This window comes from Rattus rattus, chromosome 6 (genome assembly GCF_011064425.1).
Source record: "Rattus rattus isolate New Zealand chromosome 6, Rrattus_CSIRO_v1, whole genome shotgun sequence".
Classification (NCBI taxonomy): Eukaryota; Metazoa; Chordata; class Mammalia; order Rodentia; family Muridae; genus Rattus; species Rattus rattus.
Genome location: NC_046159.1, coordinates 19117485 through 19135958, shown reverse-complemented (window position 1 = coordinate 19135958; position 18474 = coordinate 19117485). Strand labels below are relative to the sequence as shown.

General features: G+C 41.8%; 1 protein-coding gene across 1 annotated transcript in view; it reads right to left on the bottom strand.

The window, feature by feature from the left end:
• LOC116904573 (ovostatin homolog) overlaps positions 1-17514 on the bottom strand; it is a 42201-nt gene extending 24687 nt beyond the window's left edge. The window contains exons 1-15 of the mRNA XM_032907372.1: positions 17450-17514; positions 16942-17125; positions 16307-16463; positions 14799-14851; positions 14177-14197; positions 12075-12243; positions 11349-11433; positions 7487-7604; positions 6386-6497; positions 6016-6125; positions 5556-5714; positions 4416-4643; positions 3543-3597; positions 2659-2804; positions 1963-2112 (exon numbers count right to left, since the gene is read on the bottom strand). Coding sequence (XP_032763263.1) covers positions 1963-2112; positions 2659-2804; positions 3543-3597; positions 4416-4643; positions 5556-5714; positions 6016-6125; positions 6386-6497; positions 7487-7604; positions 11349-11433; positions 12075-12243; positions 14177-14197; positions 14799-14851; positions 16307-16463; positions 16942-17125; positions 17450-17514 — 1812 coding nt within the window. The remainder of the gene's footprint in view (positions 1-1962; positions 2113-2658; positions 2805-3542; positions 3598-4415; positions 4644-5555; positions 5715-6015; positions 6126-6385; positions 6498-7486; positions 7605-11348; positions 11434-12074; positions 12244-14176; positions 14198-14798; positions 14852-16306; positions 16464-16941; positions 17126-17449) is intronic.
• Between the last annotated feature and the right edge of the window lie 960 nt (positions 17515-18474).

Genomic DNA, 18474 nt, shown 5'->3' with positions numbered 1-18474 from the left:
TCGAGAGACAGTACTTAAAGAGCCAACTTTTATAAAACAAGCACAGGAAGTGGTTACGAGACTGTTATTCGCAGGTCACCAGGAGCTCACGTTCCTCTCTTTCTACTAAGGCTAGGACAAGGCAAGGAGGCCACTGTTCCACAGTGCGGTTCTGCACTGCAATCAGGCAAGGAGAAAACAGAGGCATGGAATGAAAAGGAAGGGAGCAAGTGGGAGGGGAGGGAGGAGAGATAGGGATGAAGGAAGGCAGGGAGGAAGGAAGGAAGGGGAAGGAGGACAGACAGGGATGGAGGAAGGAAGAGAGCAAGAAAGGGAAGGAGGGAGGAGGGAGGTGAGAGGGAGGAAGGGGGAGGGGGAGGGAAGGGAGGCTAAGGAAAAGAAAACTTTCTATTTGATGGCAACATTGTAATACATGGAAACAGAGAATCAGTGAAAAATATAATTCAACTAACCAAGGAATTTAGCAAGTTAGCAAAATGTAAATTATTGTGCAAAACAGCTGCTGGGTTCAGGAATAACAATAGAATAAATAGTGGAAGAAAGCCTTGTTTACAACAGCAACAGAGTTATTATGACACACTTGTGAACAAATAAAAAGTTTACATAAGAAAAATGTTTAAAATGTAATTCATGAGTAACAGAAAAATTATACTTGGAAAAATTATTTTTTAAAAAGCCATTTTAAAATTTCCAATTGGAATCTTCCCCCATTAGGGGGCAGCACAGAGGTGAATTTGTAAATTCCATGTAATTTCAGTAAAAATACCAGTTAGCTTTCTCTCCTTGAGCCAGAGAAGTTAGAAGGTGGATATTGAAAATCAACTAGAAGTGCAAGTGGCCCCAGAGTTGAGATACATAAAGTTGGGGTACCTGTCAAAGGAGCTGATTCCTACCAAAAATTAATCTCTGTCATTCAAACTGTTGGACTGACATAGGAAAAGAAAACCCAGTGGACTGTAAAACCAAGAAATACACAGACTAAAAAGAAATGTAGTCCAGGATAAGGGCAGTGTCTTGTGTCTCTTGAACAGAGATCACATGTCAACTGGATATATTTTATTAAAAAAAAGATGAACTAGATAAATATCTCATATTCAAGGAATGAGGGCTTTCTGAAAAAAAAAATCAGTTTGCAAGGCTGGTACAAAAAAAGTAAAGTCAGGCCTGGGTCATCCTGGGCCAGTAGATTAGTTAATGTCAAAAACATAATTGGGCATTGTCAAAGAACATAGAGACCAACTTAAAAAAAAAACAAAAAACAAAAACAAAAACAAAACAAAACAAAACAAAAAACCAAAAGGCCCTCACTATGATTTTAAAATATCATATTGTTTTAGAATTCTTTTTTTGAACATCACAAAAAGCTGAAATTTATTATTATATTACCCACTTCTTTTTTTGAAAACATTGACACAACTGTCAAAGATAATATAAAACGGAAAAAGCTCCTATCCTCAAATATCCAGGAAATCCAGGACACAATAAGAAGATCAAACATAAGGATAATAGGTATAGAAGAGAGTGAAGGCTCCCAACTTAAAAGGCCAGGAAACATCTTCAACAAAATCATAGAAGAAAACTTCCCCAACCTAAAGAAAGAGATGCCCATAAACATACAAGAAGCCTACAGAACTCCAAATAGATTGGACCAGAAAAGTAATTCCTCCTGTCACATAACAGTCAAAACGCCAAATGCACAAAACAAAGGAAGAATATTAAAAACAGTAAGGGAAAAAGGTCAAGTGACATATAGAATTCTTAACCCTTATAATTATGTATAGAGTTCTGTACTGCTGTGAATGCCAAGCAGACAACTCACTTAGTTAATAACCCATGCTAATGACTGAGGATGAAACAAAGGCTTGATGCTTTCAACATGTTCCATCTCAAATAAAAGCATGCGAGGAAGGGCAGGGCTTGCAGCCACACAGCTCGGGAACACCGAGAAACAATGCTGCTTACACTCTCTGGTGTCATTTCTTGTTCGTGGTTCAGTAGAAGGGCACTTTTGTCCACCGCTCGCAGGGCACAGAAGGAGCCAGGGGCCGCTTGAAGATGAAGGCTGGTGTTAGAGCCGGGTAGGTCCTGCTCCTTTGAGAACTTTATGCTAACCTGAAGTGGAGAAAGGAAAATAATGAGGGGTAGAGCCAATTACACGTGAAGAAAACTTGAATAAATCCAGCCTTTCCCAAACAAATCCTGACTGACTTCTGTACGTACATTTTCCTGCCTATTCTCAGCTCCTTGTGGGAATATTTTTCACTCTCCCCAAATCCCCTAGCTTCCAATGACCAGGCGTCAGCAAGACAATTCTTTGTGACTCTCATTCTTCAGTAATTTAACTGTAAGATTACTGTGTGACGATTGGAGGGGAGGGGGCGCAGATAGAGACAGGGCTGGAGGACAGCACAGTGGTTGAGAATGCTTGCTATCAGGGCTGACAGTTGAAGGTCTATCCAACCCGCATGGTGGCAGGAGAGAATGGAGTTCTGCAAACTGTCCTCTGCTCTTAACACATTCACCTCAAGGGCACGCATGCATACATGTGTGCATGGGCACACACATACACACCAAATAAACAAGTTTATGTAAGAACGAACCTTAAAAAGGAGGTAGCAGGAAGCAAAATGGCCACCCTGCTGGTAAGGGAAACATCACCTTGTTTTTAAAGCACTTCTCAGTCTGGAGCTTGACACTATCTGCGACGATTTCCCCGCTGGGGTGGAAGGTGTAGACAAACAGGTCAGCTGCTGGCGCCAGATCAGCACTGACGATGATTGGGAAGGAGAAGTTTCCATTCCGGGCTGTGGAAACAGGAAGGTCACAGATGACACAGTCCTGGCGCTCGATTGTCTCTCTGGGTTGGCTTAGATGAAGGGAAATGGCATGTGGATAGAAAAATAGAGCCGGGCCTTGCTCAGATGCAGGCGAAGTGGGGACTTATACACAGATGAAGATACTACGTAGGACTGCCTTAGACATCACTTTTCTATGATGCACAGGATTAACTGATGGGTCCAGGTATGTTTTGTCAACTTGACACCAACTAGAGTCAGCTGGGAAGAGGAAACTTCAATTATGGAACTTCCTTCATCTAATTGGCCCGTAGGCATGTCTATCAGGGCCTTTTCTTGACTAATGATGGATGTGGCCTTGTCTGTGGGTTGTGCCACTCCTGGACAGGAGGACTTAGGGCATATAAGAAAGCAAGCTGGGCAAGCCATCGAGAGCAAGCCAGTTAGCAGTGCTCCTCCACGGTTTCTGCTCCAGTTCCTGCCTCCAGGTTCCTGCCTTGAATTCCTGCTCCCGACTTCCCTCCGTGACCTAAATTTCTTCCTGAAGTTGCTTTTGGCTAGTGTTTATCACAGCGATAGAAAGCGAACTAGAGCAGTGATAGAAAGGTAGAAATTCAAACTACTCAGTGTTCCCTCAGGCCATGCTACCTACTGCCCTCCAACTGCTCGTGGTAACAAGGGCTCATCCTAACTTGGAGAAAGCACGGAGATAAGGCATGTATTCCAAAGCAAGGGCATCGTATCCACCTTGAACTCTGACTTCTGTCTGTCCACTGAGGAAGATGCTTCCTCTCACCATCACCTGTGCCAGACAGAGAAGACCCAGTGTGAGCATTGAACTTACATCATACCATGTCCTCACAGGCTAATCTGGTGCCCATTCTGTCCTGTAACAAGGTAGCTTCCACAAATGAATATTAAGTGGATTCACACATATTGGGCCAGAACAGGGGAAAAACTCAAAGCTCTGTGAAGCCATCTAATACACGTGAAAGGTAGCAACTTCGCCTGCCTGTTATCTACCCATTTGGTTCATGCTGTTAATGCCTGTAAGGCCGACTAGATGACTCCACATGCATGGAACTCTGTCAGTGCCTCAGGCCTACTTACTGTTCCACTTTTGTGAGTCTAAATGATCCCACTAATGTTTCGAGTTAGGAATATACAGCTGAGAACACCAGAGCTTAGAGCGTCTGGACAATGTGTTCAAGGAGGACACGTGTACTTGGGGACTAGGAGAGAGTGGAGGGGTGGAAGTAGGAATGCCTTAATTTCCAAGTCTGTTTTCACTCTCCCGGGAGCCTCTGCGAGAGGGAATGAGAACAGATTCCTTTTCTACTCATCCTTTTGAGCTTTCTACATTATTTAACCCTTCACACACGGTCATAAACGTCTGATGTGAAGTACAACGGAACGACTGAAGAAGCAAATGCCTCAGTCTAAGGGGAGCTCAGATTGGCTGGGATCATTTTGCAAGCATGTTTCTGTGTTCTTCATGGAGCCAGGGGTATTCAACAGCAAAGTGGGTAGGTGGAGCTCACTTAGATTGACAAGGTCTGACAGGTGACATCCCCTAAACTGTGCTGTGCGGATTAGACAGATCCACCAGCTGAAGCTTACCAAATAGAAGAAGGTCACTTTTGAGGCCTCCTTGTAAACCTCGGGGTTTAGGGAGTAAAGCACTGAGACCATCTGCTCTTGGTCACACGGAAGCGGCTTTGGCTCGAGAATGATCTTCATGAAGCTGCTGGTCTGGGAGTAAAAGCGTGAGGCTGAGAAGTAGGCATCCAAATACTCAGGGTCCAACCAGCTGGAACGATGGCAGCTTCTAGGTCGGACATATGTGGCCTGGCAGGACAGAAGCAAAGGAAAGGCTTTAGAACAATGGGCACCTCTAAGACAGGGATTGCTACCCAACACAAGACTGGTCATCTCTTCCAACCAGGAAGGAACCTAGCTCACAGCTGTTATGGCGGAGGCTGGTGGGGCAGCTCACCATGTGGGGGCGCTTACCACCAAGCCTCACCACCCAAGTTTGATTCTCAGGACCATTGTGGTGGGAAAGAGAGAACTGACTCGCACAAAGTGAGATAATAATATCATTCTCTCTTTTATATATATATGTATATGTATATTTGTATATATATATGCACATATACATATATATATATATATATATATATATGCATACACAGTGACCTTGTTAGGAAACTGTCTGACTGGACTGAGAGTGAATTGTTATGTTTTTTATTCTGTGTGTGTGAGCTGGGGTATGTGTGTTTGTGAGGAGAGTGATTGGCTATGTATCCCAGTATGACCTGCAACTCAAGATCCTCCTGTCTCAGCGTCCTGAGTGCTACAATGACAGGCATACTTTGGATTTTTGCTTTTAATTACAGTCAGAAACTTAGAGCTAAGTTCTGTATCCTTCACCTGCACGCAAGCCATGACAAACTGTCTAACTGCGAACTTCTGTGGAAGGCTCAGAAAAGAAATCTCTATGTACAGGGTGATGTAAGGGAGAAGGCCGGATTTTCTTACATTCTATGTCTACTTCCACAGAAGACATACTGGTCACGATAGTCGCTGTGAGAGAGTGGTAGCATCTCATCTTCTGAACTCTGCTCTCACTGACTACTGAATGGGCAAGCAAGTCACAGAAAAGATGCTACTATCTAAGATCCTTCTATGTTCCAGGTCCCTAGCATTGGGGCTACAATGGGATTCTTGACAGTCTCTGCCAGCCCTTGGATGTCTTACTTTTAAGCTCATCTGTGCCTCGAATATCTCTGAAGTGTTAATGGAAAATTGAGCTTCCCCCTTCTCATCTGTGGTGTAATTCCCTAGAGGTTTGCCATCGAGCTCCAGTTGCAAAAGCTTGTTCACCATCGGTGTGTTATTGGGGCCAGAAAATTTAAGCTGTAGAAAAGCAGAAGTGTTAATATTCTTAGAACATGAAACTCTGAATTTCTACAAGGAATTTTTAATTCATGATAGCGATTTAACAGAAATTTCACATATGTGTTTACACATAAAGCAGGAGAAGCTGCTGCCTTACACATTGGTTTCTGTTAGCCCTAGAACTTTCCAAGCATACCAACCAGACATCATAATGATATTAAAATTGGCTTGCGACCCTAGAATGAAAGTGTCTAGAAGACTTCAAGGGATGAACGGAGAAAACCAGAGACGTTTCTTTAAAAGTACCCATCAAACCTACAGTTCCAAAATAAGGGATCCCTCTCCTGTAGAAAGAGTCCATGTTCTCAAAGCTGACAGTGCCAAGCACTGAGGTGATAAAAACTGAGTGTGTCTTACTGATCTGCACACCTGTAAGAAATGATGAAACAGAGCGTCAGGAAGAAATTCACTATTTGAACCAACACCCTCAGGGCGGGGCATGCATCCTGGTATCCTCAAGATCTGTGAGGACACGGATTCAGTCCCTCCACTCCCCACAAAGGCCACCTTTAAAGAGGCTTCATTTTACCATAGTGACGGACAACTAATTCGTAATTAATAATTGATGTTGCTAACCTCATATTTTTCCCCTCAGTGGGAGGAAGTTGCCCGTAAGATACCATCGTTACCTGTTCCAGATTCTGTAATCACTCCGTTAATATTCAACGTCATGAACAACCCAGAGCGGTACAGCTGGAAGACTTTCGTACTCACAATGTAAGAAGCACAGCCATCTTTCAGCTGAAAAATAAGCAGAGGTGGAATGGAAAAGTTAGGGACCCAAGAGGCTCATGGGACTTTAGCACCGGTACCTTCCGCCCCTGTGTACCCAGATTTCCCCTCGCTGAGTTATTGAATGGAAGAAAAAAAAAGAGTTAAAGCCGGGAGACTTCCATCAGAGAAGGGGATATCTATGCTTCTCCTGAAAGCAGGGTAGGCATGAAACAGTTAAAGGCTGCGGACAAAACTAACGATATCCTGAGAATAAGAATTTAAGCCCTTGGAGAAACACTAACAACAGACGGACCAACGCTCTTAGACGAAGCACGTTGAAGTCTGCAGCTGTTAAGATCTGCTATTTGAAATAGGGAAAAAGTACGTTTTCGCTACTTACAACAATAACTAGAAATCTGTAGATTTAGTTATATTTAAAATAAGAAAGATGCACTAACTTCAAATTTTAAACATCGCAAGGACACGCTCATTCCTTTGGACCTCGAAGCTATGACTTGCACTAGGTATCATGAAGGCATATGTGTGAATTAAAAAAAAACCCTTAAAAGAGAATTTAAAAAGATAAAATTAAAACCAGTGACTTATAGACACAGAAAAAATATTCATAAAGATAAAGCCCAGTAGACTAGGTGAGGCGTTCATAGCTGGGATTTAGAATGAAGGAGACCGGAAGTCTGGAACAACGAACACAGAGCATTCTGGGTTGCGGTGTCTCTGAATGAGCTGTGTGAGGAAGGATTCTCCAAGGAAAGACTGTGGAGACCACCCAGATAGTACAGAACTTAGGAAGCCGATGAGCAACTCTGCAGGTCTAAACTCCTACGGGCAAAAGCACCCAGAAGTCGAGGAACTGGGTGAAACATGATCTTCATGTTCTTCCCCTGACTTAGCTCTCACCCCCACTAGCCACACAATAACAGTGCTGGGAGTCCTTTTTAGAGATGGCCTTAAGTGCCAGTGAGGAGTTCCCTCTGGAGTAAGCCCGTGGTCTGCACCTGCAGAGTGAACTGCTCGCAGATTTCATTCTCGTTGCTCTCACAATACCCCGGGGAGAAGAGCTCTCTGCACACTTTGATCTGGGCTTTTCCACGCACAGGTTGGCCATAGATGTACCTAGTGGGAAAAGGAGCACTGTGATTACAGATGGGCAACATCGTAGTGACAATTACCGGCCTCACCAGAAATCGTATATGAAGTCTGGAAACCGGGTGTTTCCATCTAACTGCCTTTAGGGCTATTTTCTCCCACAGAGTTCAGGTGAAATTAGACATTTAATTTATGAAGAGGATCTGGCTGGTTTAAAAAAGAAAACGAAGTTCAGTTTCATTCAATTTTAGATGATCAATATATCAGTGGAGAAAAACTTAATGAGCAAAACTTTGAGATATACGTAATTTGTTACAAGTGTTGGAAAATGAGCTGGTTTTGTTAGTAAATGCATGTGTACATAGGTAAAACTTGATGATTCTGGATGTTGAAGTCTTTCCAGACCAGTATTTTAAAACTTATTCTTATTTTACTGCCATCTAACATAAAAACGCATTAGATGTGTTGACATCAAGAGTGTATGCAGGCGCCAACATTGCATTCACAGTTTTTCTCCTGCTAAAGCACACTACCTTTTTTTCTTAAAGTCCAAAGGCAAAACCAGGCATTATGTTCTTCGTTTGTTTTTATAATTTGAGGATTATTTTGACTTTATTTATAAAGTTAGGGACAAGTGCAAAATTTGCGTATAATAAAATGGAGTGTTTTAAGCTCGAAGAGTACAATGCTCTTTCAATAACTGTCCAGCACTGGTGTTGGTCCTATGCTTAATGCAACATTTAACTCATTTTTTTCCTCTAGTAATTTTGGTTACAAAACTGAGAAGTAACTCACTTCTCCACATTGCATTTCCGGGAAGCGAAGGTCAAAGTCATTCACTTCCGCCATGTTTGCGCCATCCGTTCTGCTAACGTGCTCTGTGTTTGTGAGATTTCAAACCAGCCTATGTCACTAAAACCATCCACAAGTTTTGATTTTTAACACAGGTGAAATAGAGGCCAGACCAATGCTGGGCTAACAGTGCTCTTCCCAATGGCTTTTGTTTATAAAGTAAGATTCTTTACAGGTTAGCATACGGCTTTGGAGTGTAGGTCACCATCTTTGTTTGAGACAGAATGTCCTTCTCTTGTGATCTGGGTGACTTTTAGTAGATGATGAGATAATTATGTGTCAATATTCTGTCTTCACTCTTTTTTTTTTAATTCTTTTTTTTTTTGGAGCTGGGGACCGAACCCAGGGCCTTGCGCTTCCCTAGGCAAGCACTCTACCACTGAGCCAAATCCCCAACCCCCTGTCTTCACTCTTAAAAACCTACTCATTCCTGAGATTGCTGATATAATCTGGCTTGCCACTGCTTTTTCTTTTTCTAACGGTTCCAAACTAAATCTGCAGGCGAGAGGAAAGTGTGGGCAGCTGACCTAGCACTCTTCACCTCAGCGGTTGCACTGTCAGACACTCAGACCACATCAAAACTACTAACGCCACATAACGTCACATATTATGTACAGGTGCTCTGTCTGCATGTACACCTGAATACCAGAAGAGGGCATCAGATTCCACTATGGATGGCTGTGAGCCACCATGTGGTTGCTGGGAATTGAACTCAGGACCTCTGGAAGAACAGCCAGTGCTCTTAACCACTGAGCCATCTGTCCAGTTAAGGTGCTGGCTTCTTATTCATCCCTCTGGCACCTATGTTAAGGAGGTTTCAAGAAGTCAGAATAGACTGTGTTAGCATTTGGTCTGCATGTGTTTTCAGGATAACCCAAGAAAAGACAGTGGGCTCTCCAGTGTTCAGTTTGGTTGCTTTTTTTTTTTTTTTTTTTTTTTTTAGTGCATTTAATGATAATGTGGGTTCTTGGTTTGTAGAAATGTTCTCTAATGAAACCAGTTTTGGATCTTGGATTTCTTCATCTTTATATTATCTATCCCAGCGTTTCAACACAGATTATCTATGATCTCAAATATATTGGACACATTCAGCTACTCTACGCTGAAACTCAGAGAAATGTCTGATCCTTCTCTAAGAGAGACAGACTGATTTCAAGATTCTCAGGGAGATCATGAAGACCCCCCCCCCGCCTCCGGTCACGTTTCCCAGGTAACCCTTTACAGACTGCTGCTTCCGTATATTAAGAAATATTCAAAGGTCAGTGTTTTAATGTCGTCTGTTAAGGCATCCCACAGCTCTCAACAGTTGTTTGTCAAGGACGGCACCAAGCTGCCCAGGAATAACTGTCCACTCAGAAGACCCACACGCCTGGTGTTGTCCCAGTTCTTACAGCTGATCGTTCTCTATAAAACTGAGATGATAACAGCTCCTATCTCATGGCATCGTGAGAATAATTTTTGTAGCTGTCCCCTAGTAAATAGTATCTGTTTCAAATTATTGTTACACATTTTTGGAAAGATATCACAAGGCCATTCAGAGCCTGCTCCACATGTGGCCCATATATATACAACCACCAAAACTAGATAAGATTGATGAAGCTAAGAAGTGCATGCTGACAGGAACCAGATATAGATCTCTCCTGAGACATACAACCAGAGCATGTCCAATGCAGAGGTCAATGCTAGCAGCAAACCACTGAACTGAGAACAGGACCCCCATTGGAGGAATTAGAGCAAGGATTGAAAGAGCTGAAGGGGCCTGCAACTCCATAAGAACAACAATGCCAACCAACCAGAGCTTCCAGGGACTAAACCACTACCAAGAGACTATACATGGATTGATGCAGGGCTCCAGCTGCATATGTAGCAGAGAATAGCCTTGTTGGGCACCAGTGGAAGGGGAAGCCCTTGGTCCTGCCAAGGCTGGACCCCCAGTGCAGGGGAATGTCGGGGGTAGTGGTGGTAAAGGGTGTGCATGGGTGGTAAGTGGTATGCATGGGACACTCTTACGAGAAAGGAGGAGTGGATGGGGGCTTATGGGCAGGAAACTGGGACAGGGAATAACATTTGAAATGTAAATAAAGAAATATATCCAATAAAAAAAAGAAAAAAACACAAAAAAGGAAAAGATTTCACAAAAAGGATAAAGGGCATCAGAAATAATTTTCCAAATAGAAGATAAATGCTGCCGAGATCAGGTAGGATGTTTTTATGTTAAGGGACTCAGATAAATTCAAACTAAATTATAATGTTATAATTTATATAATTATATAATATATTATAACACAATATATTATAATATATTTTCTGGTTTTAAGTGAGAACACTAGATGATGGTCTAATGAAGCCAGTCCCTTCATAACAGTGTCTGGAGTTAGGGGGAGCAACATGGCATTTTAAAGACTAAAAGAATCTATGTTTTGACTTGGCAATTCCCCTTAGGGAAATGTTTCTTAAGTAAACAATCCAGTTCTAAATCAGGCTACTATACAGTTTGACAGAAGAGCTCTACTACAAATGTACCAATTACTAGAAGCACAATGTGATAGATTACATGTTATATCATAGAACAGTAAGTAAAACCCCTATTTTCCTAAGAAGATTCACTTACAAGGTATGGAATTGGAATTGATAGAAAGGCTAGAAAAATGTGGAGTCACACATTTTTAAATATTAGATAGAATGGGCAGAAAAGAATAAATATAACCAGAGAAAAATTTCAGAAAGCACAAGGTGGAAATCAGCTACAATGTGTTAGCGATTGGTAGAACGCACTGGAGTTTTGTTACTATGTTTTTCTTTATAATTTTCTAACATTTCAAAATATCTACAATAATTTTAATATAGGTGTATAAATAAAGTTCTATGGTGAAGCTTAAGGTGATTTTACCCTGGGGGGATAAATGAATATCCACTTACTTTGCACACATAACCACTGGAAACTGATTGTCTGCGATAGTTATGGTCCCTGGTGCAGTAAGCTCAACTTCAAATCTGGGCAATACTGAAAACAAAACATACAAACAAACAAACAAACAAACAAACCAACAAAAAACCCACAGGTCAGCTGACAAAGTTGGAAAGCAAAGCTACAGCAACTGTAGCAAACTGTTTCCATGTATCTGTGAAAGTCCCTCATTAAAGGTCAGTTTATTGTTTCTGTTGTTGTTGTTGTTGCTGCTGCTGCTGGTGGTGGTGGTGGTAGTGGTGGTAGTGGTGGTGGTTGTGGTGGTGGTGGTGGTGGTAGTGGTGGTGGTAGTGGTGGTGGTGGTGGTGTTGGTGGTGGTGGTGGTGGTGGTGGTGGTGGTGGTGGTGGTGGTGATGGTGATAGTGGTGGTAGTAGCTGGTGTATTTATTTATTTAGCCTAAAAAAATCACCCATTGTTATATTTTAATCTCTTAGATCTTTTCTAGGAGACTACCGGAATTTCAGAAAATGAGATAATTTCTTAGGTGAGGGAAGGAGTGGGCAAGGATCAGAGTAAGACCTGGGCCCAGAATGAGGCATAGAGAGGACCCAGGATGAAACAGAAGGGCAGACAGCAGAGACCCAACTGGAGCTCAGTTCCTACACCTGTGTCTAAAGCGTTGTGTTCTGTTACTTTGAACTTGTGTGTAGGAGAATCAGAAACAGTACTTGGTTACCATCTTGGTTAACGGTGAAATGATCCACCACCGTCATTCCTGATTGTTTTTTTATGACGATCATGTAATCCCCCAATACTGGCTCTGGAGTCAGTTGGAATGAGAGCTGGGTGATGTTTCTGAAAGTGGTCACGTTTATCCATTGAAAAATCACATTGCCTTGGGGATTCTTGAAAACAGTGAATGAAGAATGACAGTCAGAGGTTGTCTGTGAAAATTCCCCTTTCCATTTTATTCTGGGTATTCTCCATAATTACCGGAAATAGAGTGAACTGTTATAATACTTAACTAATGACCTCAACACTGAAACAGTGTAACTACTGCAACATTGTTCAAGTCCAATCGATACATTCTTAAAACTATTATTCATGGAAAAATAATTTATAACTGATACCTTTGGTTTTTATCTTTCCAGAGCAGAGTAGCACAATCAAAGAATTAAAAATTCAACATAATTACTTCAAAATAGTGTTCCCCAAAGCAGAGTAGATTCAGACTAATGAGTGTACAAGAGAACACTCATTCTAACAAACATTTAAAGTGATTGTCACAGTGGGGCAGCCTGAGAGATGGCTCAGAGGTTAAGAACACTTGTTATCCTTCTAGAAGACCTAGGTTCTATTCCCTGCACCTTCATGGTGGCTCCCAACTATATGTAACTCTAGTTCCAGGGAATCTGAGGCCTTCTTCTGGCCTCTGCAGGCCCTGCATGCATATGGTGCAAATACGTACATGCAGGCAAAATACCCATGCACCCATGTATGATGTAATTAAAGCAATATGTCATTTAATTAAAAATGGTTGTCACAGATTTCCACTTGGTCCCTTTCTATGTTGATCATGGGTTATGCAATAGCACCTAAGTGGGATTTCTGTGATTTTTAAAAAGCAGGCACAGCTGTCAGAAGGTAACCTTCATTTGCTTTCAGCCCATTGCCACACACACAAGTTCACTTAAATATTTTACACTCCGATTAAAGAGATGGTGTTTAAAAGATTTGATTCAAAAGATCTTGTTTAACAGATTGTGTAAGGAAACAAAATAGTTACTTACTGCCATTTCAAAAGTTTTAAGGTGCTTTGTTTTACTCTCCTATAATGTTTAGAAAACCTAATATCCTGGACCTCCTTTCTGTTAAGCTGCTCATGAGACCCCACGCTGGCTTAGGCGTGAGTGGATGTCACAGGGCAGAATAAATTCTTCCCCAAAGAGCCGTTTTACAAGGTGGCTAAAAACACTTCACCCTGTACTGATGCTGTTCAGAGTGCCCACACGGACACATTGTGACTTGGGAATGGTCAACTTTTATTCGTCTAAGCCAGAGTGAAGCTTTGTGAGAACACAATGTTACCTGGGTCAGATGTGAAAGCAAACTATTGGGTAAGGTAGAGAACCTGAGACAGCTCACCTGAAATTCATGTCACTAGGGGTGAGCGGTTCACTTCAATATGAAAAGTTTAAAGCACCCACACCGTAGGACAGCAGGAAGTTTATGAGTACCTTGTGTTTGCCCATCTGACTGTGAATTATGAACCTGGCTCCCATACCCCTAAAATTAGCTAATATTGGTAGCCCACACTGTATATAGAGGCAAAACTACAGGTGCTGAGATCTGTTGTTATTTACAAGTAAGCTGTAAATACAACCAATTAAATGATGAGTGTTCTGGACATCTTGACCGCAATACCACTTCCTCCACTGCTCACCCCCGGCAAGCATTTGTTTCTATGGTTTCAGCTACCTTAGATTTCACAATAAAGACGACTTTAGTTTGGCAAAAAAAAAAAATGATGAGTGTTTGATTTGACGTAGAATGGTATGATCTACAATTATAACATACAGTGGGAAAAACAAAGGAGTCTGCAATTGTCAGCACATTATTCTTAAGGATTCATGGACAAGAAATCAGGATTCCCAGGTATCTTCAGAGCTCTCCAAATTACATTTTAATCATACATCTAATTGTCTTCAGATGCAGATTTCTGTTCTGTTTGCTTTAATCATCTTAATTTTCACTTATATAAAACTGAAAATTAGAAGCACCCCATTCCTAATCTGAATGTTTTTTTTTTAAACTGGATACAGAAAGTAGATGCCTTACCTGAACGGTGATCAAAGGGTACTGAAAGGAAAAACACAGATTAATATTTTAGTGAGACATTCTTTCGCTAAATAGTATCAGTTCCAAGATTTATTTTTAATTAATTCTTTTAGCTAGTGTATAAAGCAATGGTCTTTGTTATGATACTTCCATACATATATATCATTGTGTCGTGCTCATTTTCACTTCATAGTACCCTCTCCTGTCCACCCCACCTCTCCTTTTGCTTCCGTGTGTGTGTGTGTGTGTGTGTGTGTGTGTGTGTGTGTGTGTGTGTTCCTAAATATGAAAGAAAACATGGTCTTTATCTTTTGGGTTTGACTAATTTGATCTAATACCATGACCTCTAGTTCCATTTATTTTTTTTCTGCAACTGGAAAACTTTCATTCTTTATGGTCAAATAAAACTCCATTATGCACACCACATTTGCTTTGTCCACCTATCTGCCGATGGACATCAGGCTGGCTCCATACCTCGGTGATCGTGACTAGCACAGGAATAAGTATGGGTGTGCAGGTATCTGACGGATGCTGGCTTACATTCCGGGAAGGTGCTCTGTACAGCAATGGATTTGATGACTAGATTTCAATCTCGTTGTACCTTTAGAAGTTATGGACTCACCAAGTCATCAACAGGCTTCAGCCAGGTGTTCAGTGTCACAACGCGAAAGTGAACTAAGGAAAAGAGAGGACAGCTGTAAAGTGGTTTTTCTTGTGAGCCCCACCTTATGGGGATGATCACTTTAAGATATATTCCTAAGTAATTGCCTGTCCATCACAGGATACCACATTCCTTTCCCCCAACCTCTGATCTGACCCTTTCAGGTTAGGAGTCCACTGGGGAAAAATCTATTTTTGTACTTGTTATCCCTCTGTTGATGATTCTTGTTGTCCCCCAAGCTGACATTAGAAGCTTTTACCCTATAAAACTGAGATATCTTGGAATAGAATTAGTGAAGACTTATCCATAAAGACATAAATGTAAGACATTTGTGGGAATGGATAAGTATAATTTTCCTTGAAAATGGTACTAGCAAAATTAAAGTATTTTAGCAGAACTACAAAAGACAAATGTTAGCTCTTTAAAATGTACAGCGTATTCTAATACCTTAGTAATATCAGGAAAGGGAATATTAGGCATTATCTTTGTAATATTAAATGGGAAAATAGCATAATGAAATGCACTGCCTTGTGGGCTGACTTAAAATTAATTATAAAAGAAAAAGGAAAGAAGCCTATATAAGCCTGCTGTTTAGAGTACAGTAGAGACTCCTTGGAGGAACTCCCCTGCCCCAGACACAGTCACATCAGTCAGAGCACGGCAGAGAATCCTTGGAGGAAACCAGCCCCGGCACTTTCACATCTGTGAGTGCTTCAGCTGCCAGAAATAAATGTCTATTGTGTAAGCCAAAATAAACTCCACGTTCAGTTCTGTTTTTTATTAAATCTTAGAAATATGCAATATGAATCAGGATACAGGGACAGGTGGTTTCATCTCTAACCCTTTTGTTTTGCAAATGAAGAAAGTATATCTCAAAAAGTCAATCACTGCTCAACAGAGCTAAGCTTTGAAGCAAGAGTCTTTGAATTATAGCTTGGTATTCTTTGTGCTACATTCTGCTTAGAACAATAATTAAGAAAGCAGAAAGGCTCTGGCTGACTTTCTTGTGTAATAACAATCGACATAAAAATAGAACAGTAGAATTCCTAAATGTTGCTGGTGAGGTCTTTGCTGTTATTGGCACTATTTTCTTTTCTTTTCTTTTTTTTTTTAACAATGACTCTCATTGCTTCCCTGAAAGTCCAAAGAAACTTTCATTACCTTCACTCAAAGAATTGGCTTGAAAAGGAGAATTAATGAGCTTGTCCAATGGGTATGTAATGGATCACTGGTTTAGATCAAACAATTACAACTTTGCATTCTGCCAACCACTGTACCGTGAAGCCTCGTCAGTAGGACTTGTGTGCAATCAAAGAACGCACAGTCTTATGAAGCCAGACACAAGCTCCCGGATCTAATGGCACTGTGACTATAGGAATTATGAGAATGCAGCAGTCAGTGGTGTTAAAGACAAGCTTTATTCTGTTTTGCACGTCACCTCGTAGGAAGCATTTTTTAAAGTGACTTACCCGTGTCTCCAGGTTTGTGGACCGGTGTGTCTGTCTGCACAAAAGTGGCGTTCTCCTCGGCAGCGACTGCTACAGCTCTTCTCTCAGAGATTATAAGAGTGTTTTGCTGAACAAGTAGTGTCACAAAGGCCAGCTGCTCCGGGGACACGTGAGACACCTGTTTGTGATGAAGAGCAGAGAGGGGAAGACTGTGTGTCTTCATTTAGACGGAGAGACAGACAAAGCCTTGTGTGCCCATCACTTCCCAGCAAAGGCTCTCTGCTGCGATTGCTAGCTCCGTAGATGAGTCTTTTCTAATAGACTCAGGTTGATCTTCCTGGTGTCTATTTCTTTTATGTCTCCCTGAGCCAGAGCCCTCTACCCTTTAACCCCCCCAACCCCATTTCCTTTTAGGCTCTGTGAGGCATGTTCACTGTCTAAAACAGCAGTCGTCTCATTTCCTATAGCAGAAAATTGCCAACAACAGCGGCAAGGTATGCTGCACATCAGAAGTTTCCCCTTTGTTTCTTGCTTCTCTTGAAAATTTTCACAGACCCCGTAGATTTTGCGAATCACACAAAATTAAGATTTATCATTGAAAAGAAACCTTAAGAGAACAGGTTCATATTCCTGCGGCATTGAGTTTGGTGCCTCACTTTGAAATTTGCACAAGCATAGAAGTCCCCCTCTTTCACACGCTGGTCAAAAATAGTAGTGTTGACTCCGGCATACTCTAGGATGATGCTCAAGGACACAGACTCGTTGAGGTTTACAAGGTGAAGGCAGGCTTTTTCTGAGGAAAACCGCTGTACCACAGCAGAAACCCACAGGAGGTATCGCCTGCACAGAGAGAAGAGCCGGCACTTTGCAAACAAGTCTAGAGACTTCTTTACACCCACCCACAGCAGCTTGAGCTATTGAAGGATTCCCCCAACTGTGCATTTTTTTTTTTTACAGGCAGGATAACCGTAAACTGGATGCACACCATGGTGACTTAACAAAATAGTAACCACTCTGGCATTTTCTCAACACTTAGAGGTTAGCCCAGCACTCGGCTGCTGAGGGTGAAATAGAATAACGAACCAAGTAGATTTTTAAGGTGGAATCCATTTAACAAAATGATATTGTCAGTACTTCGATACAGAGAGTTTGGAATTCCCTTACGGTTCTGAAGCCACAACGTCAGTGAGATGAAGCAGGAGGGCACTGAGCAAGATGGTAGGCACCATGTCGTCTCAGCGCCTGGAGGGTAACTTCAGAAGAATCTGCCTTTTCCCTCCTCTCACTAGAAGTCAGCTACCTAGGTGTTCCTCGCTCTTCCCCTCCTCTTGCTTAGTCTGCCTGACGTTGCTTTTATAGTCTCACGGAATGGAAGATCAATTACCTTTTGGAGCAAGGATCCTGAGAGTGATCACTTCAGATCGCCTCTCGGGTTACCTCGCCAGGGGGTATCGATTTATGTGTAACTTCCTGCTAAAGTTTGCTGGATGCTGGCCTGGCTGGAGTCGGCAGTGCAAGTCGGACAGGAAGAAGAGAAAAACAAAGAAAGTAGTTGGGTGACACGTAGGAGTCCATCTGATTTGGATTCTCTACACAGGGCTGACGGTAACAGCAGTGCAGCGTGCTGAGGGAGTGACTCTCGGAAGAGGATATCTCTGTAAAACCTTTCTTGATAGCGATTCTCAGAAGAAAACTGTGTTCAGGGGATCACGCCTTGCAATACAGACTCATTCTCTGGGTAGTTAAGTGTGTTGTTTTTCTTTTATAATTTTATGATATAGAATTCAATGTTAAAATGTTGGTTTGTAGTCAATATTTAGCATGGCTTTCTTAGTGAGGTTCATACACCGTGTTCACTGTCTCTTCCAATATCATGAGAAATTTAGAGAAAATGTAAAAACACAAGCGCCACTGGCAATAAAATAATTATCAGCCGTAAAGTACAACAACCTAATTGTAAGTTCATGCCAACTAAATGCTGAAATCAGCTTTTTTTCTATTGTTGCTGCTGTTGTCGTCGTCATCATCATCATCATCATCATAATGACAGGGTCATAATAGACAGGGTCTCACTCTGTAGCACCTGCTGATATTCTGGAACTCCCTGTGAAGCACAGGCTACCCTTGAACCCAGAGTGATCTTCCCAGTGCTGAAATTGCTGACAAGAGCCACCACACCCAGTTGAATC